The 24,707-nt window shown below is 43.6% G+C and overlaps 1 protein-coding gene across 3 annotated transcripts; it reads right to left on the bottom strand.

Moving 5' to 3' along the window:
* Positions 1 to 8,419: 8,419 nt before the first annotated feature.
* Positions 8,420 to 21,463, bottom strand: LOC147014866 (uncharacterized). Of its 3 annotated transcripts, none has more exons than XM_085853232.1 (5): positions 21,326 to 21,463; positions 18,302 to 18,555; positions 17,751 to 17,879; positions 11,390 to 11,549; positions 8,420 to 9,140 (listed from the first exon to the last, which is right to left on the bottom strand). In XM_085853232.1, exons 2-4 carry the CDS (start codon positions 18,525 to 18,527, stop codon positions 11,416 to 11,418), a joined length of 489 nt encoding a protein of 162 aa, XP_085709358.1. In that variant the 5' UTR covers positions 18,528 to 18,555; positions 21,326 to 21,463; the 3' UTR covers positions 8,420 to 9,140; positions 11,390 to 11,415. The 3 variants fall into 3 exon arrangements, with proteins under 3 accessions (XP_085709358.1, XP_085709357.1, XP_085709359.1); XM_085853231.1 differs by having other exon boundaries at positions 21,274 to 21,430; XM_085853233.1 differs by lacking the exon at positions 18,302 to 18,555 and having other exon boundaries at positions 21,274 to 21,436.
* Positions 21,464 to 24,707: the final 3,244 nt, after the last annotated feature.

Genomic DNA, 24,707 nt, shown 5'->3' with positions numbered 1-24,707 from the left:
GGCCCAGTACACTGGTACTCATTTCGCCAACCTCGGAAGGATGACAGGCTGAGTCAACCCCCTGGTGTATTAATTCAGTTGCCCAACGGGGCTTGAACTCAGGATCTTTTGGATCCCAAGCCGCTGCCCTAACCACTGCACCAACACCATGATAGGGTTAAACTCATATATATATATATATATATATATATATATATATATATATATATATATATATATATATATATATATATATATATATATATATATATATATATATATATATATATAGCACAATATCTCAAAAAGTTGTGGAAGGATTCGGATGAAACTTGGTGGATAGGTTGTGTGTGTGACCACGACAAATTGATCCAACTTTGGTGAAGATCCGAATCTCGATCTGGATATGAGAATTATTTAATTTCTCAAGTGATTCTTCATCATTGAGAGATTGGGCTCAAAAACGATATAGAGCATGATATTTCAAAAATGTATTGGGCCCTATGTTCTCGTGGATCAGGCATTACGTGACAGAGGTATGCACTCTACCTAGTGCCCTTCCAGTTTGTTTTCTTTTCATCCTATGGCTGCTGGTTGCATCATTTCTGGAAGCACGGCTGTGCCCTGATGCATTGCCCCTGTTACCAGAAAGCTGGCACTCATTTTGCCGACCTCAGAAGGATGCCAGGCTGAGTCAATCCACCTGGTGTTATTTCAACAGCCCAACAGGGGCTCAAACTCAAGACCCTAAGATCTCAAGCCAGCCACCTTCACCATGAAGCCAACATTCGGCTTATGTGAATTGATTATAACATGTTTTTAATGTTTGTTATATCCAGGCTGCCAGATACAGATGTTTGACTGGATCTGTAAACATACAATACATAAAATATGCATTGTTCCACTTGCCACTTTACACCATCTGAAAATGATGAATTTTTACAATTTCCACTGTACACCATCCGTAACTGAAAAAACCCCACAGACGCTTCTCTAATCATACCACCATAAAAACAAGAAACACCTGGAAATGCGGGGCATGCTTGAGGATTGAAAACACAAGCTGGGATGCATCATATATATATATATATATATATATATATATATATATATATATATATATATATATATATATATATATATATATATATATATATTGTTGCGGATTCGTGCCCGCTGGCATGCGGACGGCCACGTAACTCGAATCGCGGCACGTCGCCCACCGGACGGACAATCCAGTCGTGACCCTCTCGGACTAACGCCGGGAACCAGTCACGGGTGGACCTTTCGGTCTCACCGCGATCGTGCCAATCGGCCCCCGCGTGGGATAGGGTTGCTCGCCAAATTCGACCTACCTAAGTACCCACACGGAGGGTAGACCGGGCGATCGCACCTCGCCGCAGGCCGACCTCTGACACGGGCCACTTAAGCGACCCGTTCCGTACTATCGGGATAACCGAGCGGTGTTATTCGTCGGCCTCGACGGTTCGATTAATTATCGGGCGTCTTAGCCCACGACCAACCCTTTACGTGAAGCAAGATGGGGATTCAATGAAAGAAATGACGAAGCGAAGCGGGAAAACAGTTCAACAATAAGCACATTTATTTCGCGATGAACGGAAAGCACACATATACAATTCCACCAAAAGCACATGTAAAAGAAGAAGACAAAAAGCAAATGCAACAATGCAGATCTATCCGACTACCGGGCACTCGGCAACACTTATACAATTTTACTTCACAGACGGCGCCGACAACACATATTCCCAAAGCAAAAGAAAAGAGAACCACCCTCCAGGATGAGGGGGTAGGCGGGCCTGGGGCCGAGACCGTGTCGGGCCTACCCGTCTGATGATGAGACGCGAAGTGGCGGTGGTGCCTCAACTCCGCGGGCCTCGCGGACAGTGTCTGGTAGGGGGTGGGAAGGGGGCCCCCTTTTGTCGCACTATCTCAGCGCGGGGGGAAACAGGAGGGGGTTGCTGATGCTCGGGGAAAGGAGGATTTCACAAAATCTCGGGTGCCGCGACGAGCGTCTCCACCACGACCTCGGTCGCGCCGCCGGCCTCTCCCTCCGCAGTTCCCCGAATCCGACGCGAGCACCCCCTCAACCGCCTTCGCCGCCGCCGCCTCTCCACAGCTTCGTCCGATTGCCCTCTCCGTCTCCTCTCTTGACTCGTCCCAACTCTTCACTGGCTCCGCGAACTCCCAACTGCGAACTGCCAACTGCGAACTGCTCTCTTCTGACGAACGCAGTCGTTTTTATAAGCCCTGTGGCTTCGCTCTTTTACCCTTGACCCTCTGCCTCCGACCCTTCACCTCTCTTGCTGGCTCCCCATTGGCCCGAGGAAAAGTGGGCGTGAATGCTTTTTGATCCATGAATTTGCATATAGCGACTGCCCTCCAACGCCCTGGAGGCGGGGCCAAATCGCCCCTCGCTCACCGATTGGACGGAACAAAAGTGGGCGTGAGTCGTTTTTGATCCGTTTTTCTGCGGAGAGTCCGTGATGTTTTTGAACACGCTGCTCGGTGCGCGCCCCGCACGAGTCCAGCATCGGTGCCCACGAGTGGCGCGAGATGACGGTGATGCGATGGTGGCGGTTGTGGTGAAGCGGCGTTGTGGTTGGTGGTTGTTGTTGTGATGGCCGTTGAGACGTGGTTGATGGTGGTAATAATGGCGGTTGGTCCAAAATAAAGATAGTAAAAGAAAAACGGCTATCCTGAAGAGTCGCAGCCCTCATGAATGACATTTATTCCCTCTAGACAACGGGTTTGGGCCTAACTACACATATACTTACCGAGATATCTCACCTAAGGGACCTGAATGGTGGTTTGCGAATTTGGTCAACCACAACAATATATATATATATATATATATATATATATATATATATATATATATATATATATATATATATATATATATATATATATATATATATATATATATATATATATATATATATTGTTACGACTGTGGAAATTCGCAGAACACCGTAAAGGTCCTTAGTTCCGTTATATCGCTAAGTGTGTGTTTAGATAGATTTCCTCACCGTTGTTCAATGGGAGTTATTCGTGTGGACAGGGCTGTGATCTTTGAGTTAGTCGTTATTCTTTGCTATTGTTATTTTGGACCAACCAAACCACCAACCACCTTTTATTACAAACACCCAACCACACCACCCTCACGACCACCACCCAACGCCAACCACGCCACCATTACAACAACCACACCACCAATCACCTTCTCCACACCCACGCTACAACCATCTCCACATCGAAAACCGTCTCTGCCATAGAGAAAGAAGAAGGGGTTACAACACGCACGGATTTTTCCTCTTACTTTAACGCGCTTTGGGACGAGGGAGAGGTGAGTGGAGTGAGAAGAGAGAAGCGCTAGGATGATTGCTTTGAAAAAACCCCGACCCACGAGGGAAACACCGCCCTTCTGGAAGTTTCCCGCTGGAGCTGGAAGGAGGGCGGGGCGAGAGGGGAGGGGCAGAGCGAGGAGAAATAAAATCGAGCGCTGAACGCAGCGAGGTGTGTGTGTGTGTGTGTGTGTGTGTGTGTGTGTGTGTGTGTGTGTGTGTGTGTGTGTGTGTGTCGAGAAAGCAAGGAGCTGTGTGGAGGTCTGGGCTCGTGTCAAAGTCGGGAGCTTGGAACAGTCGGTCGGTGGAGGTCCGGGCGTTGCGAAGGAGACGCGGGCTGGAGGCGCAGCCCTGCTGTGTCGCGCGTTCATGTGGGGAGAGCCGGAGAGAGCTCGCCTGCCACGCGGAAGGCCTGAGCTCAACCGCGGCTACGCTAGCTGCCGTGGGGACGGGACGTCGCGACTCGCCCCATCAAGGCACCACGAGGGTGCAGGTAACCTACAACGGTCTCATGGGGCCCTTTTGGTCACCAAAGCCCCACGTTATAAAGGCCCGTGGGCCCAGTGTGACTCCCTTGTCTGTGAGGGGGTCTTTTCTTATATTTCTTTTGAATGAATGTTGTGGCGCCATGTCCCGTAAGTAGAAACTGTTAAGTGTACATTGATAATAACTAATTATAATAGACGGTGGTAACTCTCTTGGTCCTTGCTCGTGTTTTGTGCCTGTCCCGCGCATTGCTTGTTTGGTTGCATGACTGCATGCGTGTTTTTGCATACCTGCATGGCTGTATATGTGCATGTGTTATAAATAAATGTGCTTGTTTAAATGTACCCCGTTCGTCGTGTCATTTTCCCCTATTGAACCGCCGTATTGCATTTCGGAACGGCAGCTGGTTTTTGAATACCGATAAAAGAATCGGGTCCGGCGAGGTCTGGCGATTTAATACCCCGCTCGGTTATCCCAGAACGGAACGAACCGCTTAAGCGGTTCGTGTCCAAGCAGGCTTTGCTGAGGTACGGTCTCTCGGTAGGTTACCCGCGCGAATACTTAGGTATATCGATATTCGGCGATTGACCCTGTCGCGCATGGGTAGAATACCGACTAGGCCGTGGTGGGATTAAGAACCCACCCGTGACTGGTTTCTGGTGTTGTTCCAGGAAGTCGCGACTAAATCGCTCGTCCGATGGGCGTGCGGTTGCTATCAGTGAAAAGCGGTCGTTCGCACGCTGGGTGGGCGGTAGATTCGTAACAATGTATATATATATATATATATATATATATATATATATATATATATATATATATATATATATATATATATATATATATATATATATATGACAAGGATGGCTGTCTGTTCGTCTGTTCGCTGTTCCGCTGATTGGCTGTGTGAGGAGGCTCGGTGTAATGTGTACGTATTCCATTTAAAAGCGTGTGGGAAAAAAAACTATTAGCCATGGAAAGTTTCACCAAAGCTTTATGAATTTCTAATGCAGTACTTTAACCACTCTTCCTTCTTCTTACTCTTGTCCTTCCAAGCATGTCACCGAATGGGATGAAAACTGATGATGAAAGAGAGAGCAAGCTAGTCAATATATGCAAGCCAGAAGAGCAAATGTGGCAGAGACGGAAGCTCATCAAGAATGTGAGAAAGCTAGAAAAAGAACACACCGAGAAGATAACGACTACAGATCATGAGAAAATTGTGCTGCGCGAATGCAAGCACATAGACATTCCATTACAATGCAAGAACAGGCCCAAAACGCTGTACGTGGACAAACGGCCCGCTCGGATGCTTCCATTAGAGATCACGAACAGGCTCGGCATAATGCCCGAAGACGATCCCATCGTGCGATCCAAAAGAGACGGTCTGGAGTCAGAACAAGCCTTTCAATCTCATGAGCAGGTCCAGAACAAGCCTTGAAAGTCAGGGTGAAGTGGGAAGGAAGGATGTTGGTCATGATGGTACTTGAAATGCAATCACATTTCCCGTCACTGGGGATGGGTACTTTTGCTTGTAATAAATATAGGCTTTATATGTTTGATGAAGTAGATTGTGCTATCATTCTACAAGCAATTAAATAACCTTGTTCATTCATGTCGACCTTGTTTTAGTCGACATTAATGATCTGTGCGAAAACTTGCATAACCCTACCTGTCTCTATGCCGATAATAATACCATCTACTGACTGTTCAATGAAGAGAATGCCATCATTTCTCGGAGGGAGGACTTTCAGAAGATCTACGAATGGGGGCATAAATGGAATGTCCTATTTGCTACTAAGAAATGCAAGGTCATGTCTCTCAGTAAACGACTACCTCATGAGCAGCCTCCAGAACTCTTTATGGGTGGCAAGCCCCTGCAGCGAGTACATAAGCCGGACATACTTGGAATCAGGTTTTTCCGGAGCTTGGGCTTCCAGTCTCACATGAACTCCATATCCATTAGAGATGGACAAAGAACGAGTGTCCTTCGTAGTATTTCTCCGTATTTGGATCCACCTGGCCGAGCCCGAGTGTACGAAGCCCATGTCCCTGAGCACAATGGAGTATGCTCCAGTCACATGGACGTCTGCAAGTACCATGCATATTAAGAAGCTGGATGATACGCAATGTCATGCTCTACGCATCATCAAGGCCCTTCCACAGGAATTGAATATCAACCCCCTACAACACAGGAGAATTAGTCACCTTAGAATCAAAAGGTTCCAACTAACAAAGGTTCAATTGTCAGATGGAACCTTTTGATTATAAAGTGATGAATTGTAGCAGGTCTGGGTTATCACCAATATTACAAAAACAAGCCGGGAGGCGACGATGGTTCGTGGGCATTATTGAGGAAGCCCTACCATAAAAACCTATCTCTTCTGTCAAAATTTACCAAATCAAATCGGATGTTTTTATATGTTGTACTTATGGACATTACGCACAGCTTCGAGGAAATGAAATTGCGAGAGAAAAATAAATAAAAAGTTCAAGTGGCCATGGCTCCGGCCACAAGGGGCGTGGGACGCCCCTCATACAAAAAGACACAACTGGACCATGATATCTCACTTGTGTCCAAGCTTCCTCAAGATCGCATCAAATGTCACAGAGCTATGCTCTGGAGAGAGTCACAAACAGACACAACGAAAATAGTGGTCGCTGCTGGTGCCCGCGAACCAATATTTGTACAAAATAAATGTTTGCATTATGATTGGTGTAAATCATGACAATACAGCAAATCTCTGCAACATGTGGAGAGGGCATTTTAAGATAATTAACGGCCTTATCAGGCGCATCCTCGGTAACCTCAATCTTCCTTGCTGGGGTCTTAATTCGCCATTCTGTTCGGCCTGCTCAACAATGCCTTGAGTTGGAACAATCCGCAACGGTTTAAGAATGATAAAGCGCTCAAAATGTGTTTCTTCACTTTCCTCACTCATATCATCGTAAGCCTCATCTACATACCTACGAATCGCTGCATACATCGCTTTTGTTCGTGCCGTAGTTTTCAAATTGGGAACTTGGAGCGATTGCATGCATTATATGATGTGATTTTTTCCCACGATCTCCTCTCACGGACTAATTGAAGTGTATCATCGAAATATAATTTGAGTTTGGAGGATCGGATCATGTGGACTATATAACTCGAAATCTGGAGTGAAATCTGTTGGGGTTAGGGTTAGGGCTACACTACTCCAGTTGATAGCGGTACAGTTCGTGTCTTGATCGGGATGTACATTCGGCAGTTGCTAAAGGTAGTGGTACGTGGTACATACAGGTAGATTTGGATCTGTAAGGGACTCTGTGGGTGTGTGGGTGCATGCCTGGGTATGGGCGCCGTGGTGGCAAAGTTTCATCCCATATTTTATGATGATGGGTGGGTGGTACAGGTCTCAACATTTAACCTCAGCAGCGTACAAGCAATCACGTTTTCCTTTGTCCTCATGACTTTCGAAAGAATTATTTTATATGAATTGGGTGTCCTTTATAAAAGTTATGTAGTTTCACTTTTTGAGTTTCAAAGCAAAATACATATTTTACGAGCGAGGTACCCGACCGTGCTATGCACGAGAGGGGTTGGACAGTCGCTGGACAGCCGGTTCGTGAAAGACTTGGGCAAAAAAATGATGAAACTACAAATGCCAAATCTGCGAATGTCACAGGTGGAACCCCTCACATGATTTCCTCATTCTGCTTTAAACCTGATCTCTCTATATTTTCATTCCACACAGGATCAATCCTATCACAAACTAGAAGGGCACTCAGTAGAGCGCATACCTCCGCCATGCAATGCCTGATCCACTGGAACATATCGAGCTCAATAACTTTTTAAAATATGGTGCTATATATAGTTTTTGGCCCTATCAATGAGGAAGAATCACTTTAAAAATTAAATAATTCTCGTATCCGGTTCTGGATTCGGATCTTCATCAAAATCAAATCAATTCATCCTTGTCACACACTCAACCTATCCACCAAGTTTCATGTGAATCTGTCCACAACTTACTGCCTTCCCTTGCCCACCCCTCACACTTCTTTACCTTGCACTTCCCTCATGCTTCCTTCCCTTGCCCTACCCTCATGCTGCCTTCCCTTGCCCTTCCCTCACACTGCCTTCCCTTGCCCTCCCCTCACACTGCTTTACCCTGTCCTTGCTTCATGCTGCCTTCCCTTGCCCTCCCTGCCTTCCTCTCACACCCTTTCCTTGCCCTCCCCTCACACTGCCTTACCTTGCCCTCCCCTGCCCTCCTCTCACACTGCCTTCCCTTCCCCAACTCCTCCTCGCTCCCCCTCCTTTCTCACTCCTCCACCTCCTTCCTCACTCCCCCATCCTTGGTCTCCTTCCCTTCCCCAACTTCTCCTCACTTCCCCCTCCTTTCTCACTCCCCCACCTCCTTCCTCACTCCCCCCATCCTTGGTCTCCTTCCCTCCTCTCCCTCCCCTCACCCTATCCTCCCTCCTCTCTCCCTTTCCTCTTTCTTACTCCCCCCCTACCCCACCCCCCACCTTTAATATTCCCATCAGCGAAGCGACTGGTTGTATTTGCTTGTTCGGAAATAAAACAAAAACTCAAGCAAATCAAGAATGAGTGATTAGAATGAGCTGTTTATTCAACAGTTTACAAGTATTGTAATTTTTAATGTGAATATGTCAAAAGTTATAAAATAAACGATCGTTTACATTGTAATTGGTTTTGAGGCAACGCTAAGAGGCAGAATTTATGATTTCAATTCAATGACAAATATTATGGGGTGAATCTGGAGCTTAGAAAACAAAGTAATTATCATATTGTTGATACATCGATTGGATTTAGATGAGCAACAGTTTACATAAGAAGCTGCGAGGGAGACAGCGATTGTCTGTCTCATGTGGGTTAAATTCACGATGCAACGATGAACCCAGTGCAGTCTTGTATAACAGTCATTTTACACCCTTTTAATATATGATGACAGCATGCCTTACTGGGGAGACAAAATGTACCTGCAAAGCACAAATTCCGTTTCCAGAAAACCTAAATTCCGTTTCTCCGAGCCTCTTTCCCTGACTGTTCCAAGGGGGTGGGTCCAAGCAAGCCTCGCCCAGGTGAATGTCTCCACCCCCTTTCCTCAGTGGCATCCCACGGCAATTTTTCCTCAGCAGCGCAAGGCAAAGATGCAGGCAATGATAAAATTATTGTTTCTTTTGATGTTTTGGATAATCATTCTTGGCAATGTCATCTGTATTTTGAGGATTTTTGAGCATACAGCCTTGTGTCTGCACTCGTCTTGCAGGGATAAAAGCAATCCTTCTTTATATCCGGCGTTTCCAGCTCTGTGGGCCATTAAATGGAAAATATACATGAAAAGATCTTCTGAATATCTATCTATACATTACTAAAACTCTCATCTTGTATGTATGTTGTATGTATATATGTTCCCGAAATACAGCCAAAACGGTACATGATAACACAAAAATTTTAATAACACCTTGCTCACCATTCTCCTGCGGTGCGTAGTACCAAGTTTCATTTAAATCGGGCAAAGAAAAAAATTATTAAAAAAATCAATTCCCGATTCAGTCAAGTACTCTTCAGGATTATTTGATCAATGCAAACAACCTCAGCGGTATAGTTCTCTGGAGCTATCTTTTTTTTTTTTAAATGATATTTTTTTATCAACCACTGTCACAACGGGAACCCAACGGGTTCACGGGTTGTCTAGTTTATTATAACAATAGGTTCAACTCTAAATGACTACTGCAGAGGTCCCACAATATATGGAAACATGTACTACTTTGGAGTTTCTCCTGCAACTTGCAACACCATTTTAATGGTCATGTGACCGTTTTTATCCACCAATCATGGTTTTTCTTTCTGGGTGCCCTGTCCACTCTTTGGCGGCCTAGCTTCAGAAGCAGAAAAGGTGGTGTGTGTGTGTGCGTGCGTAGAAGAGACACAGAGACAAACAGATCAATATATCAATCACGTGGAACAATGGAAAGGATGGCGCGATGATGAGCAAAGGACACACAGGCTTGCAGGGAGCTCAATTGTAGTTGATGTCAATTTTGGAGTTATACCCAGCAATGTCCTGGTGAGATGTCTTGGTTGTGGATTCCACTTTATCTCTTGAATTTTTCACCATACTGGTGCTCACCAGAAGTGTTCTTCTTTTACTCACGGCCATTTAACATCTTCCCCGAGAGTTTGTCTCTGACGCCTCGGATGTATTATCACGGACTTTTCACGAGTTATTTAGTTTTCTTAATACTGGTTGCCGTTTCATTCACATCGTGATTCCCGAGTGGAGAGGGTTATATTCTATGAACTTGAAGCCAAGTTTTCACCAGTGAACGTTTGTTACCTCCATCATCGAACGAAGGTAGACGGACGTTATGTTTTCACCCCTGTTTGTCTGTGAGCAGGATATCTCAATAAGTTATTGACAGATTTTGACAATTCGGTGGACATGTCTGTGTGTGATGAGGACGAATTGATTCGATTTTGGTGAAGATCCAGATTTAGATACAAGAGGTTTAAAAAAAATAAAATTTGAGTGATTCTTCACCATTGAGAGATCGGACCAAGAACGATATCTCAAAAAGTTATGGATGAGTTATGACAAAACTAGGCAGATGGGTTGGGTAGGTGACAAGAACAAGCCGATTAATTATATTCTGGTTCAGGTCCGGATGTACGTAGATCTGGCCTATCAGTGGGTTACAAAATGTAAGCTGTTCAGCCTGGTAGAGGTACGTGATCTCATGAGTGCCCTTCTCGTTCCAACTGTTCTTCAATACACTTACCACTGTATACTGTCGACAAACGATAAATGTCTACTACTTCCTCCAAATGTACATCGACATTGGTTTCCTCACCAGACATTGCGAGACGTGATGCATTGTGCGATACAATGCAGTAGACAACAGCCTTTAGCATGCACACATGGTATTATTTTGGATAACACGTTACACACTGTAGATAATTGATGATATAACGTGGACCCCAAATTACATGTAACCTTCATAATAAAAAAAACTATTTTCACACTCCGAGCAAAGCTTGGGAAGAAATTCATGTCAGCTGTGTAATGCTGTCTCTCCATGGAAGTGCAGAACTGTTTCTACATATCATAAAAGTCATGATCACTTCCAATCATTGAAGCATTTATATTTTTATACAATTGTGTTTTATTATGAATATAAATCGCACAACAATGATGAAGCGTGATTGTAAAAAGTATAGTTTAGGGAGCACCATGTAGTGAGCAAGGTGCTTGAGTGAGTTTATTCCTGTAAGTACTGTATTTACTTTATAATGTGTGTCTGAAGATAAAGTACATTTACTCCACACAAGGAGTGTCATGTCTTATAATAAATTGGAGCCTCCTCCATGAGGGTTATGTCTTTTCATCACTTCTCACTCACGTCTTCTATAATTCCCCTCGCATAAAGCACTTGATGATGTGTAGCATCATAATTTGGAACCAGTAAGCCAGATAAACAAGTGTTGATATCTCTAAGTGATACTTAGAGGCAGATTCTAAAAAGTTTTATTTGGACATTCATGTGAGTACAAACACCTGCTAATTCCATGTTTGTCGAGTGATCAGTCCATCCGTGGTTTTCTCTCAATGATGACTCTCCCATTGTCATCTTCTCGAGCAGGGTTTACGATGTCGGAGGGAATGTTAAAAACCCAGGGTGCTTGTTCAAACTCCCTTCGAGAAAGCTCCTTGTCTCCTGGACAGAGCCATGCAGTGAGAGGAAGCATGGTGAAGAGAAGCATTGTGGAGCAGGAACAAAACTAGAAAGCATCCCGAAATGCAAAGTCTGTCAGTGATGAAATGTACTCATAGTAAACTTGATGAAAACAAGATATATATCCATATATATCTCGACTCCTCCCATGCTCATAGTCAAAGAAGCTGCATAAAGCAACCAAGAAAGGCTACCAAGGTAAGACCTTTGCTATTTCAAACCGTTCCCAGAGTTCCTCCACAGCTGTAAAGACATTCACAAATGGGATTCTCACGTGTGTACTCTTTGTGAATGTCTTTACAGCTGTGGAGGAACTCTGGGAACTGTTTGAAACAGCAAAGGGCTTACCTTGGTAGCCTTTCTTGATTGCTCTGTGCAGCTTCTTCAGCTATAAGAGCATGAGAGGAGTCAATTTATTTGTATAATCCTAGCCACCTGGGTTTAATCGATAAGATGAGAGCTGATTGGTTATTCCCTCCATTCACATGTGAGAGATGTGGCTGGGTCTTTCTTTATCACATATGATATATGTATATGTATATATGTACATTTTTTTTTTTTCATTTGTGTTCTCCATATTCTTATAATCAAGGTTTGTTGAAGATTTGATGACAAAAGCTCAAATGGTAAAAATAGGACCACTGGACCTGAAGGTCACCACCAGCGACAGGTTGTACTTACCTGGGCCTTGTCCTAATGTTGCCACTCAAATTTTTAGCATTCTGAATGGTGGCTTTGGAGAACAATATTTTTGAAGGAATTTTCACGATTTTCCCAAAAATGTATGAAGCCCGCCATTTTGACACATTTCCGGTCACGTGATCGGCATGTCCTCCGCAATTCAACATCAGGACTCTGTCCCAATGTTGTAACCCAAACTTTGTAGCATTCTGACTGGTGGGTCTGGAGAAGAAGATTTTTCAAATAATTTAAGTCTGCCATTTTGACCTATTAAAGACACGTGACCGGAACGAGCTTTGCAATCCCAGTTACCAGTCAGGAGCTGCCAAATTTCAGCCGGATCAGCGCAGCAGTTTGGCCGGAGAAGTTGAAATAGGAGACAGACGGATGACGCACGATGACAATACCTTATCTGGCATTCCAATGTTATGGCCTGGACAAACACACTGAAGCACAATGCCAAAAAGTCCCTGTGCACGCAGTTAGAATTTATCTGTATGCTTCCCTCAATTCTCCGCACAAATTTGAATTCTCCTCCATGTTCTTCTGGACATCTTCGTCCATGTTGAGGGTTGGAGGTCATAAAAGCAGCCCCTGACAGCTGTTTTGAGGTCTTCAGCTGTTGTTAGGCAGAGATGAGAAATTTCCTCTTTCACAATGCCCCAAAGCGAGTTGTCACATGTTGTTAAGTCCAGACTTCGAGGAGGCCACAGTATCTCAGATCCAAGTCCAATCCATCATCCACTGAATTCGTCATCAAGATTTTCTCAAACTGCGAGAGCATAATGTGCTGGTGCACCATCTTGTTGCAGGATAACTGAAGATAGCTGATTATTAGCAGGATAGCTGATTATTGACAGTTTAAGACCTCAAAACAGCTGTCAGGGGCTGCTTTTATGACCTTCAACCCTCAACATGGAAGATGTCCAGAAGAACATGGAGAAAAATTCATATTTGTGTGGAGAATGGAGGGAAGCATACCCATAAATTCTAATTTCGTACACAGGGACTTTGTGGCCAACTCTTATAACAAGAAAGAGCAATTTGAGATTGCAGACTTTCACCAGGACTTGTTTTGTGTGGTTATTGTGTAGTTTTGTGTAGTGTATGTTGAGTGGTGTTTGTGTACTGATGTGCTATGTAATTAAATATATATATGTATGTATATATATATATATATATATATATATATATATATATATATATATATATATATATATATATCTGGAACTGCCACTTTATAACTGCTGGCAGTGAATTCCAGGTACCAAGTCATCCCGCTTTGATGCAACGCCATTTTGATCGGACACCTGACCCTGTCCCATGATGCTTATTATTATTCAATTGAACTTAGAATGGGATGAAAATAAATTCAATTAAAATCAAATGGAAGACCAAATAGGTACAGTACTGCATTGGAGTCATCAGAAGGAACCCGAACAAGCAAAAAGCAAAGATGAAGTCATCAGGAGGAACCTGGATAGGATTCGAGTTTCAGCTGCTACTCCTCTACCCTCAAACCCATCAAGGTGCAATGAAGTGAGCCTTATTGAAAAAAGAAAAGAACCCAGATTCAATTTTTTTAAATAATTCTGGCTGCCAGACCATGTGCCCAATCAGGTTGAAATTTAAAACATATACTCCCCATAACTACTAAATCACAATTGTGAATTTCACATCGATCGATGAAGCAGTTCAAGAGAGATTTTTTTCAAAATGATTTCCATTCAATCCAATATGGCTGCAGGACCATGTGACCTATTAATTATTCGTGAGCATCTTGGTATTCCCAAGGCTTCGTGAACATGTTTGTGAAGTTTCCCCTCAATCTGTCAAGCCGTTCTGGAAAAAAAGGTTTTTATAGGTTTTATGATAAATCCAATATGGCTGTCAAACCATGTGACCTACGACGTCAAGGGGTGGGAACGTTTTTTTCATCATGGATAGGCAGTCATACCTTTAAAGTTTTGCCTCAATTTGTTCAGCTGTTTCTGAGATTTTTGTAGGTTAAAAAAAACAAAACAAATCTGGCTGCCGTGCCACGTGACCGATGACATCATTACTTTTTTTTTTTTCTGTAGACATATATATCCCTCTGACCCTCAAAAATTTTCATACTGATCGGATGTAGCGTTCTCTGTATACAATTATGACGTCATAACGAAGGCACCTATGACCATGAAAAATTCATACATTCCCCATGCGGAGTACTTGCCATTTCAATTTTTTCCATGGTGCGGTTTCAGAGATGCAGAGGTCCAAAGTTTTTCCTTTTTTCCAACATGGATGCCACATCACATGACCTATGATGTGGTAATTATCATTATAACATTGTATATGAGTAGTCGCTCATATGTTGAAAATTTTGTGTAAATCCAACAAGCAGCTGCAGAGAAAAACTGTAATCACGCTTTGTGCAGACAAACAAACAAACAAGCCGGTCGGTGGCGATGGGTCGCCGAGCATGGAAACCATAAGATATAGAGCAAAATGGATGTCATATAGCGGATAGGGAATCACCTTAAGATTATGCATATCAAATCTCATCCAGTTCCATCCACTGATAACTACTCGGTATCCATTTGAATGAAAAGTACCGAAAATGTGGTTTGAAATCGGAAATCCCCAAAGTTTGAGGGGGTGCTGTGGGTGAACAAAGATCTAAATCGAAAATCCGGCTCGATCGTTTGTGCACAATGTATTCCAGACGATTAGTGTGAATTTTCATGACCATCCGACCATAACCCTAGGAGGAGCAGCATTTGGCGCGAAGGCACCTCCAGCTCTCGCATATTATCGATTTTTGCACTAATTGACCTTTGACCCCTGACCTAAGCGAAATCGGTCAATATGTCCTGAGGCAAAGTTGTGTAGTACTCATTGAGTACCATGAACCTGCAAAGTTTCATTCGTATCGATGCACTGACCTGGTCGCTAGGGGGCCTTCAATTTTCGCCATTTTTCGCGCATACCCTAATTGTAGGGGCGCAGCGGGTAAAAATATTCCATATATGATTAATGATGAAGATGATTAATGGCCTTATTTAATTATTCTCTATCAAGGCTAATCCTTGGTCAGCTCGTTGACCCTCGTTGGGGTCTTAGTCGCCATTTATTTTTTTTGGCCTGCTCAACAATTCCTTCACTTGGAATTGGCTGCAACAGTTTCTTAATGATAAAGTTTTGTTTTTCACTTTCCTCACTCAAATCATTGAATGCTTGATCATCATACCTACAAATTGCCGGATGCATTGCAATGCTTATAAATGCCCAGACACACAAGCGTTTGTGGCTTTATATCATTTCCACACATGCTATAACCTCAAGAATCTCATAAACTGAGCCAAATTTCAAAAATTAAACTTCTTAATTGACCTCTGCAGCAGTTCCAACTGCTAAAAAAAAAAAGTATTCATTTGTCCAATTCAGACATTGCTTGATATACTGGGCATCTCCGGGCGCATGGTGTTCATATGACCGATTGCTAAGCACTTGCCAAGTATTTGTTATCAATGAATTGCCAAGTTAATTAATTAATATTGATCAAGTGATCAATTGCTAATCACTTCCTCATCAACCGTTTCATTGGAGTGCTAGGTTGAGTGCAAGTGCCCTTCCACCCATTTTCCCCTCAAGTCCCCCTACCAAATGCAAGTCCAGAAACCCCTTCCCTCACATTTGCTTCCTCACAAACCCAATTTCCCTTCCCATTTCCCCCTTCCCACTTCCCCCATCCTCCTCGCTCTCAGCCCCATCCCAGAGTGTATAGCAATGTTTGGTTAGGCATCACTCTCCCTGCCGCCCCTTCCTTGCTCTTTCCCCCTTCCTCGCTCCCTCCTTCCTCACTCCCTCCTCACTCCCCCACCCCTCCCTGCTTCCCCCTCCCTTCTCTCGCTCTCTCTCTCTCTCTCTCTCTCTCTCTCTCTCTCTCTCTCTCTCTCTCTCTCTCTCTCTCTCCATCCCCTCCCATCCCTCCCCCACTCCCCTCCCTCATTCTTTCTCCCCCACCCCCTAATATTCCCATCAGTGAAGCGACAGGTTGTACTTGCTGATAGTAAATAAAGAAAGAAACACAGAAGGGATTTAAAAAAGCGGCCGTCTCACGTTTGACACGCTATCATTATGTATCATTGTCATTTTCGTTATGTACCATTATCACTATCATTATGAACCATTACCATGATATATCATTATCATCACTGTGAAACTGTTGAGAGGGAGGGGGCCTCCATGTACCATAATTAACTCTTCACCAAGCAACCACATTCTCGGAAGTCGTCTCCAAGGAGAAAAAAACCGGTCTCGCAATAGATGGCTGTGGCCAGGCTAATAAGGGCTAACTATAGTCACTATCACTTTGCCCTTTCACATTTTCACCCAATTATGAAATATTTCTCCATCTTCTCAAAATAAAGGTTTGTTGAAAATTTGATGATGATAAAAACGTTATGGCCTCTGCCCCCCACCCCCCCCCCCCACACACACATACATTTGCAACACCACACCTCCCGCTGTGCGGGGAGGGGGGGGACCAGCTGACAAGTCTCTGAGGGAAGGATAATTTAATATCTCAGACACTGATCCCCCTCAACAGTGAAACACTCAGGTTTCCGTTGATTTTGTTATACATTTATCATCCCCCGTTGGACTTGGTCTGAAACGAGAGCTCGGGATTTGGTCTCGATTTTCGTGTCCGTCCGTGCGTGCGGGCGTGCGTCCACAACCATATCTCGAACATGTATGGGCCGATTGTATTCGTACTTGACACGAAGACAACACATGATGGTATACATACACACATCATTTTGTTTCGCGATGCGATCAAAGATGGCTGACTGGTGGCAATTTTAGTTGTTAAAAAAAACACACAGACCGGTATCGAACATGTCCTCAATCATTTCTCGGACAGTCATTTACACATCTTGTTCAAACTTGGCACACACATCATGAATGATGGCTTACATTTTTTTTGGAGATCAGATCCAAGATGGCTGACTGGCGGCCATTGTAGTTGTAAAAAAAAAACCCCGGTTTCGAACATGTACTCAACCATTTCTTGGACATGCTTCGTCCGATTTTGTTCAAACTTGGCACAAGCACAGTACACAATGGCGTACACGTGCCCCTCACTTTATTTTGCGATCTGATCAAAGATGGCTGACTGGTGGACTGGCGGCCATTTTAGTTGTACATAAATATAGGCTAGCCCTTTAACTTCATACAGCAAAATGACTAAACCAACGGGGGCAATGAGATTTTTTATTTTTTTTTTAACTTGTTTGTTCCTGAAAATATAAAATACAGAAGTTGAGGCTTGGAGAAACACGAAGGTGTGGTCTTGTTTTCTGGTCTCAACTAGAGCAGACACGTCTGAATTCATGTTAATTATGTATAACCAAACATAAACAAATATGAAACCTAAACGTAAACACATATAGTGTATATGTAAGCAAACATTCAATGGGACCTGCACACAGATCGCATTGAACGTCTAGAACATACCGTCTTGGTCCGCACTGTCCAGAGGTCTTCTTGCGTTGTCGAAGCGAGTGTGGCTCACTGCCGCGAGCTCCAGCACACTGATGAAACCATCACCATCATGGTCGTACCTGTTAAAATCTGCCGGTAAGCCTGTGGACAAAGTACAGTGCAGGACAGCAAAGCATGTCTGATTAACACAACTTTATTTTTTATTTACATTATAAGACACTAATTGGACACTTTGTTTTTCTTCGTCTAAATCATGCTGACTTGGAGTTTTATAAGCTTTGTACTATGTAAGCCAAATGGTGGAACTGATTTGCTTCCATGTCGTGCTGTTACCACACCATCCAGGACGACTCGACTCCCTGCTGGCTTTTATGGTTTACCTTAAACTCTTGTGTTTTTGTTGGACGAGCACCCTCCTCTTCCTGAGTTTATATTCCTTGAAGAACCCCGCCACTTCAAGTAATGTGTCTGCTATTTCCTGAGTAATTCCAATTTACCATGTAATGAGACTTGTCTGAGAAAGATTATGTAATGTAGGTTCACAGCTGTTTTCTCATACTCACTCTCCAAATGAAAAATTCCAGGGGAATTGCTGGACTCGACTTCCTGGACTACGCCAGCACTAACAGAGCTCCAGACAGGAATCGCAGTGGCTGCATTGGTTGTAGCGGCGGTGGATGTAGTTGTAGCAGAGAGAGCCTTACAATCTGCCTCCCAGGCGAGGTTTATGAAGCATGATATGAGTAAGACAGCCGCAAACATGTTGCCAAGGCAGGTAATGACAAACATCCAGATTCTTGATCAATGAACACAGATGCTGAGGAAATGGATGGAAAGGAGGAATAGCACAAAACGAGTAACGATGACCCAGAGGGGAAGAGAATGAGAAATAATTAGTGGGTGAAGACACCGTGGAGGTGGATGGGTGAGTGCATAAGGTAGTGATTAGCAATGCATTTGAAAGACTGAAGTGAGGACGAGGAGATGACGGAAACAAGGAGACTATTTCACAATTGGGAGAATGGAGGGATGGGATGAATGCAGTTGGGCAACCAGCATGGACTTTGGGAGGGTGAGCAGGTGAGGGTTTCTTGAAGAATATGTGTGACCTGAGGTGGTTTGGGGCTGTAAAGATAGGAGAAGAATCAAAAGAAAGGTCAGAGAGCTGTCTAGCCTGGGTTTGTACCCCGACACAGGTATAAACTGTCATCCCCGTGTTTCACAGGCAGGGTGATTCATATTTGTATATGCCATCTCTTGGATGGATGTTAAGCGGACGTCCCATCTGCTGGCATTAGTTGGTGGACGTTAAAGAACCCACGGTGTCTTTTGTGAAGAGTAGTTGAGCTATCGCCAGCACATTGGCAAATTACAAATTCCTGCCATAACCTTCGTCGAATGTCATGCCTGGCTTGCAAAGTGTGAGCGTCTGTGATGGAAGGATACTGAGAAAATTGAAGGTAAGAATCTACAACACAGTGATTAGACCAGTTTTAATGTATGGGCCAGTTGCAATATATGGTGCAAAAATATGGGCTTTAAGAAAAAGGGAGGAGTAGTTGCTGTTGACGACAGATATGACAATGCTTTGGTGGATTCTAAGAGTATCACAAAAAGAGAGCGGTTGACGAATGAGGACATCCACAAGAGAACTGGAGTTGCAAGTACAGTATTACAGAAAATAGTAGAGAGGTTTGGTCGTGGTGGGTTCGGCACGTAATGAGAAGAAAGGATGACGAACCAATCAAGGAAGTATGGAATAGGTCAATTCGAGGGCAGATATCAAGAGGAAGAAGGTGGAGGGATGTAGGTGTTGTGATGGAAAGAGATTTGAAGAACAAGGGACTGGAAGAAGAAGATGCAGAAGACAGAGCTGAAGAGACGGGGAAGAATGACGAAGGCGGATCATTCGAGTAGCTGACTCATAACTGTTGGGATTGAGGCATATGAAAGAAGAAGTGTAAATTTGGTGGTGTCATGGTTAGAGCATCCACACTGATTTTGAGAGGATGGCGGTTCGACTCCTGGCTGAGTGTGCAAAGCTTATCTGGTTTGCTGGAAGGCAATGAATGTTAAACATTAGTTGGAAGATAATGACAAATGGAAACCAGCGAGCATAGACTATGACTGTGCCAAGAGACCGCTTTGGCAGCACCAACACTCTCTCTTTAAGTTGTCTCATGGTGCATGTCATCTCCTCTCACACGCCATGAATACATTATTTAACTGGAAGTGCACCCAGTAGAGCGCATACCTACGCCACGTAATGCCTGATCCACGAGAACATATCGGGTCCAATACATGTTTGAAATATCATGCTTGTACAGTACTATGTCATTTTTTGGCCCTATCTCTCAATGGGGAAAAAAATCACTCGAAAAATTAAATAATTCTCGTATCCAGATCCGGAGTTGGATCGTCACCAAAATTGAATCAATTCTTCCTTGTCACACACCCAACGTGCCCACCAAGTTTCATCCGAATCCGTCCCCAACTTTTTGAGATATCGTTCTCTCACTCTCTCACCACAGGAAGGTCGGTGGTCTTTCTGTCTTCCACCGTCTCCTCTGTTGCCTCACCACCCACCCCCCCGCCCCCTTTGCTCTATCTGCTATCTGTCCCGCCCCGCAGGGCGCTCAAGGTTCGGCAGCAACCTCCTCCTGGTTTAACTGCCAAAATCAAGAATCACTGCTCACCTTGACTCTTTCATTCCTCTTTTTTCCAACCTTTGGAACAGACGCCCACATGCTCTTCAATCCCACTCTTCCCTCCATGTCTTCAAAACAGCTGTTCACCACCGTCTCTTGTCTTCTCCTATCCAAAACCATGATCTTTTTTCTACCCCCGTTAATCCACCTCCTTTAAATTCCCTGCTTTCCTTCCTGAAAGTCCCTGTGGAATCCATCTTGTTTACCCTGTGTACCCCACCCCATCCCCTCTCCCTTCCACACATCTCCTCATGTATCTATTCCCCACTGATTTTTCCTTCCCTCACCCGTCCCTCTTCTCTCCTTCTCCCATTGCTATACGTTCTGTGTGTTAGCATTTATACGAGCCTCGACATTGTGTATGTATATGTATATGTATATGTATATATATATATATAATATATATCATTTTTAGCCCCATCTCTTCATGGTGAAGAATCACTTAAAAATTCTAGTAGTTGTATCCAAATCCGGATCTTCACCAAAATCTAATCATTTCGTCCGTGTCACACACCCAACCTGTCCACAAAATTTCATCCGAAATCCTTCCACAACTTTTTGAGATATCCTGTACACAAACAGTCAAACAGATAGAAAGAGGGGTGAAAACATAACCTCCTTCACCTTCGGTGGTGGAGGTAATAATCACGGGTTGCCCTGAATCCCCTGATAAATACAATATGGTCGAAAGTTATACATATTTTGTGGTTGGAGCTTTCTCCGTACTTGTTGAACCATGTGAATCAGAAAAGCCCCGTTTGATGAGAAATGACGTCACAGAGGGATTAACCTGGCGACAATGAAGGGGGTACAAAGAGAGGACGTACCTACAATGACTCTGATCGTCACGAAAACAACCGAAACGAGTCCACCACTCACGTCCGTTGCTCCCTTCGTGTTTCCGAGGAGCGAGTGGCAAAGAAGACGACCCCTGTCGGACAGTCCTTCAGATTCAACGTCCCTTGCTGTTTCCATGAAAATCGCTTTCTGCAGGAGTTATCCCTTAAAAATAACATATTCCATCCACAGCATCCAACTCCATTTTTACTTCCATCGATACCTGATGCCCCCCTTCATTCACCACGCTACCCCTTCCCTCCCATATATAGCCCTACCATCCCCATCCCCACTCCTCACCATCAACTCCACAAACACGGTAGAGTAGGGACTGGGTTTAATATTATCAGTACGTCTGTGGTTTTAACCCAGGTAGAAAGTCGGGATGATGTTAAATTTATTGTAAATGGACAATCTACTGTAAGTACTGTATATGAAAATAGGATTTAAATTATTCAACAAAAAATAGTTAACGGCCTGTGCAGTTTGCTACTCCCATCTAAGCACTGAGCACCGACAGGCAGACGGCACGCACATCATTCTCTGGTCTCCACTGTAGATCTAGAATTGATTAGATGCCAGTTTTTTAACTCATGGAATGGAGCACGTCTTCCAATCCTGGTTAATCTCACACCCAACCTGTCACTCCAGAAGGATCATCAAATGGAACCCCCCTCCCCCCCCCCAATCTCTTTCCATGATCAGCCACAAGAACAGGTTCAGTCTCTTGACTCAACCACTTCCAGCAACCTCATCATCAGCCAATGACATTTCTGGGGCTGACCACACAACAAATCTTCATATATTGGAGCATGCTCCCCTTTCCATCCCATCCCTCTCTTCAAATGACACCATATCTGACTCCCACTCGTGAGAGGGCTGAATGCCTAAATTCTGTGTTTCATTCCAAATCTTGTGTCCCCAACCCCTCACTCTCGATCCTCATCAGGCACCCTTCCCAGTCATACCCAACTGATTCTGGACTCTGTCTTTTGTACCTGAGAAGGAACTGGCAACACTCGACTCTGATTCGGTCACGTGTCCTAAAAACCTGCTATGCTGCTCCTGCGCATCCTCTTTCTGCTCTTTTCACACCGTCATTTACCCTAGATAATCTCCAATCTGCTTGGAAGTTAGCCAACATCACCACATTACATAACTATGTCTATAACGACACTCGGTAGAATGCACACCTCCGCCAGGCTGAACAGTTTCCGTTTTGTATCTCACTGATGGGCCAGATCTGGATCTGGACCTGGAGAAAAAATTTAATCGACTTGGTCTCATCATTTACCCAACTCATCCACCAAGTTTTGTCATAACCGGTGCATGACTTATTGAAATATATCGTACTATGTATAGGCCTATCTGTATCAGGATCTTTACTAAAACCGAAACAGTTCGTCCTTGTCACACACCCAACCTGTCCACCAAGTTTGATCCCAATCCATCCATAACTCATTGAGACATCGTGCTCATGGACAGACAAGACAGACAGACAGGCAAACGGGGGTGAAAACATAACCTCTGTCCACCTTAGGTGGTGGAGGTAATAATACGAGCAGAGTACTCATCCTCTGGGTTTGTGAAGATTTCACATTACTTACTGAAAAAAGTATACTCGTTCGAAAAAAGTATACCCACTGTCCCTCCATCACTTCCTCAATTCCTCCCAACAGTTGTACCCTCTGTTTCTTGTCTTCTCGCAATACCAATAAATGTGTGTGTGTGTGTGTGTGTGTGTGTGTGTGTGTGTGTGTGTGTGTGTGTGTTTGTGTGTCCTCCATAACTCCAAAACCATAAATCCGGGGAGCCTGAAACTTTGCATGCATACTAAGGGAATTCCAAGGAATTGCATGAGTGAAAATTGGGTGTCTAGGTTAATTAAAACACCCCTTTTGAAGATAATTAACGGCCTTATTTAATTATATCCTTTATCAGGCACATCCTCTGCCACCTTGCCCTTTGAGGTCTTGAAGGCGTCTCCTGGGTAACCACACCAGGTCTGAAGCCACCATGTTTTTTTTGGGCCTGCTCAACCATGATTTGACTTGGAACAGGCTGCAATGATTTCTGAATGATAAAGTTTTTTTTTTTCTCACTTTCCTCACTCGTATTATTGAATGCCTGTTCATCAGAGCGACAAATCGCTTTTGTGAGTGCTATAGTTTTCAAATCGGGGGCTTGGAGCGATTTCGTGCGTTATATGATATGATTTTTCCACGATCTTCTCTCACGGACAAATTAAAGTATATCATCGAAATATTATTTCGGTTTTGAGGATCGCATGTCGTCCTGTCTAAAGAAGTGTCGAAATCTGGAGTGAAATCTAATAATTTAAAGAAATAATAAGTAGTGTAACTCAGCCGATATACCTATTTACTTTAAGTAAGCGAGGAGGAGTGATGTAAGCGACATTTTTTAATGATATGATGATGATAGGCTCAGATGATAGGGTAAAGGTTAAAATAGTGCTATATGGCATTAACTCCAAAATGGCCGATGTGTCCCTTACATCACTCCTCCTCGCGGTGCCTCATATGTTCCCCCCTCCTCCATATATACACAAGAAAATGTGAAATTTTCAAAGCATTAAACTTTTATTTTTCTACTGTTTGGAGAATTATATTGAGTGAACAAGTTTTAAGAACGTGCCAAAATTAACCAGCTTCATTGAGCCATATGACTAAATGCATTCAGTGCTTCACCTCATGCCCTGTCCCCCCAGAGGGACTGCTTATCCATAGCGTTTGCCAGATCCATAGCGTTTTCAGAAAGTAATGTGAAATCTATATTTTTGTTGCAAGGTGCTCTCCAGGGAATCAAAACAAATCTGGTGAAGAGTGGACGTTAAAAAACAAAAAGTTATAACATTTGTGCGGACCACGAATGATGTACCATGTGATGTGTGTACAGATGAGCAGACCCTGTCCCCCCAGAGGGACTGCTTATCCATAGCATCTGCAAAATCTGTGTTTATATTTTTGGAGGTTTCGCGAGGTGCTCTACATGGAGTCAAAGCAAATCTGGTTAAAAATGGATATTTTTAAAATAAAGTAATAACGTTTACGTCGACCGCGAATGATGTACCACATGACACGTGCACAAAGGAGCAGGCAACATGGAGGATTAGCTCCAATATTTTTTCACGGGCGATTAAACTTTGCAATGTCTCCACGGTTGTTCAAATTTAAATTTGATACATCTTTAACCTGAATGTTGATTCTAAGGTATAGAATAAGGAATATTTTAGTTTGAAGTCAATTAAACCATTTTTGACGAAGTTATGACCGTAAAATGATTTTGACCTTTTTGTGACCTGACCTTGACCTTTGACCTAATTGGACCCAAAAGTTAATGGGGTCGTCCGAGGTTCATTACCCACCTGTGGATACAATTTAACAGTGTTTGAGCCAGCCGTTTT

The sequence above is a fragment of the Eptatretus burgeri genome, chromosome 13, assembly GCF_056783735.1.
Source record: "Eptatretus burgeri isolate ZD-2024b chromosome 13, Ebu_testis_v1, whole genome shotgun sequence".
NCBI classification, from domain to species: Eukaryota; Metazoa; Chordata; class Myxini; order Myxiniformes; family Myxinidae; genus Eptatretus; species Eptatretus burgeri.
This window is presented reverse-complemented; position numbering and strand designations above follow the sequence as displayed.

Bases quoted from the DNA above. Each gene is read 5' to 3' on its own strand.
- LOC147014866 (XM_085853232.1), bottom strand. From the start codon at position 18,527: ATGTTTGTCATTACCTGCCTTGGCAACATGTTTGCGGCTGTCTTACTC. The intron at 17,880-18,301 runs GTGAGTATGAGA...CTTTGTCCACAG, and splicing joins TGGAATTTTTCATTTGGAGA to GCTTACCGGCAGATTTTAAC. The intron at 11,550-17,750 runs GTATGTTCTAGA...GGCTCTGTCCAG, and splicing joins GGACAGTGCGGACCAAGACG to GAGACAAGGAGCTTTCTCGA.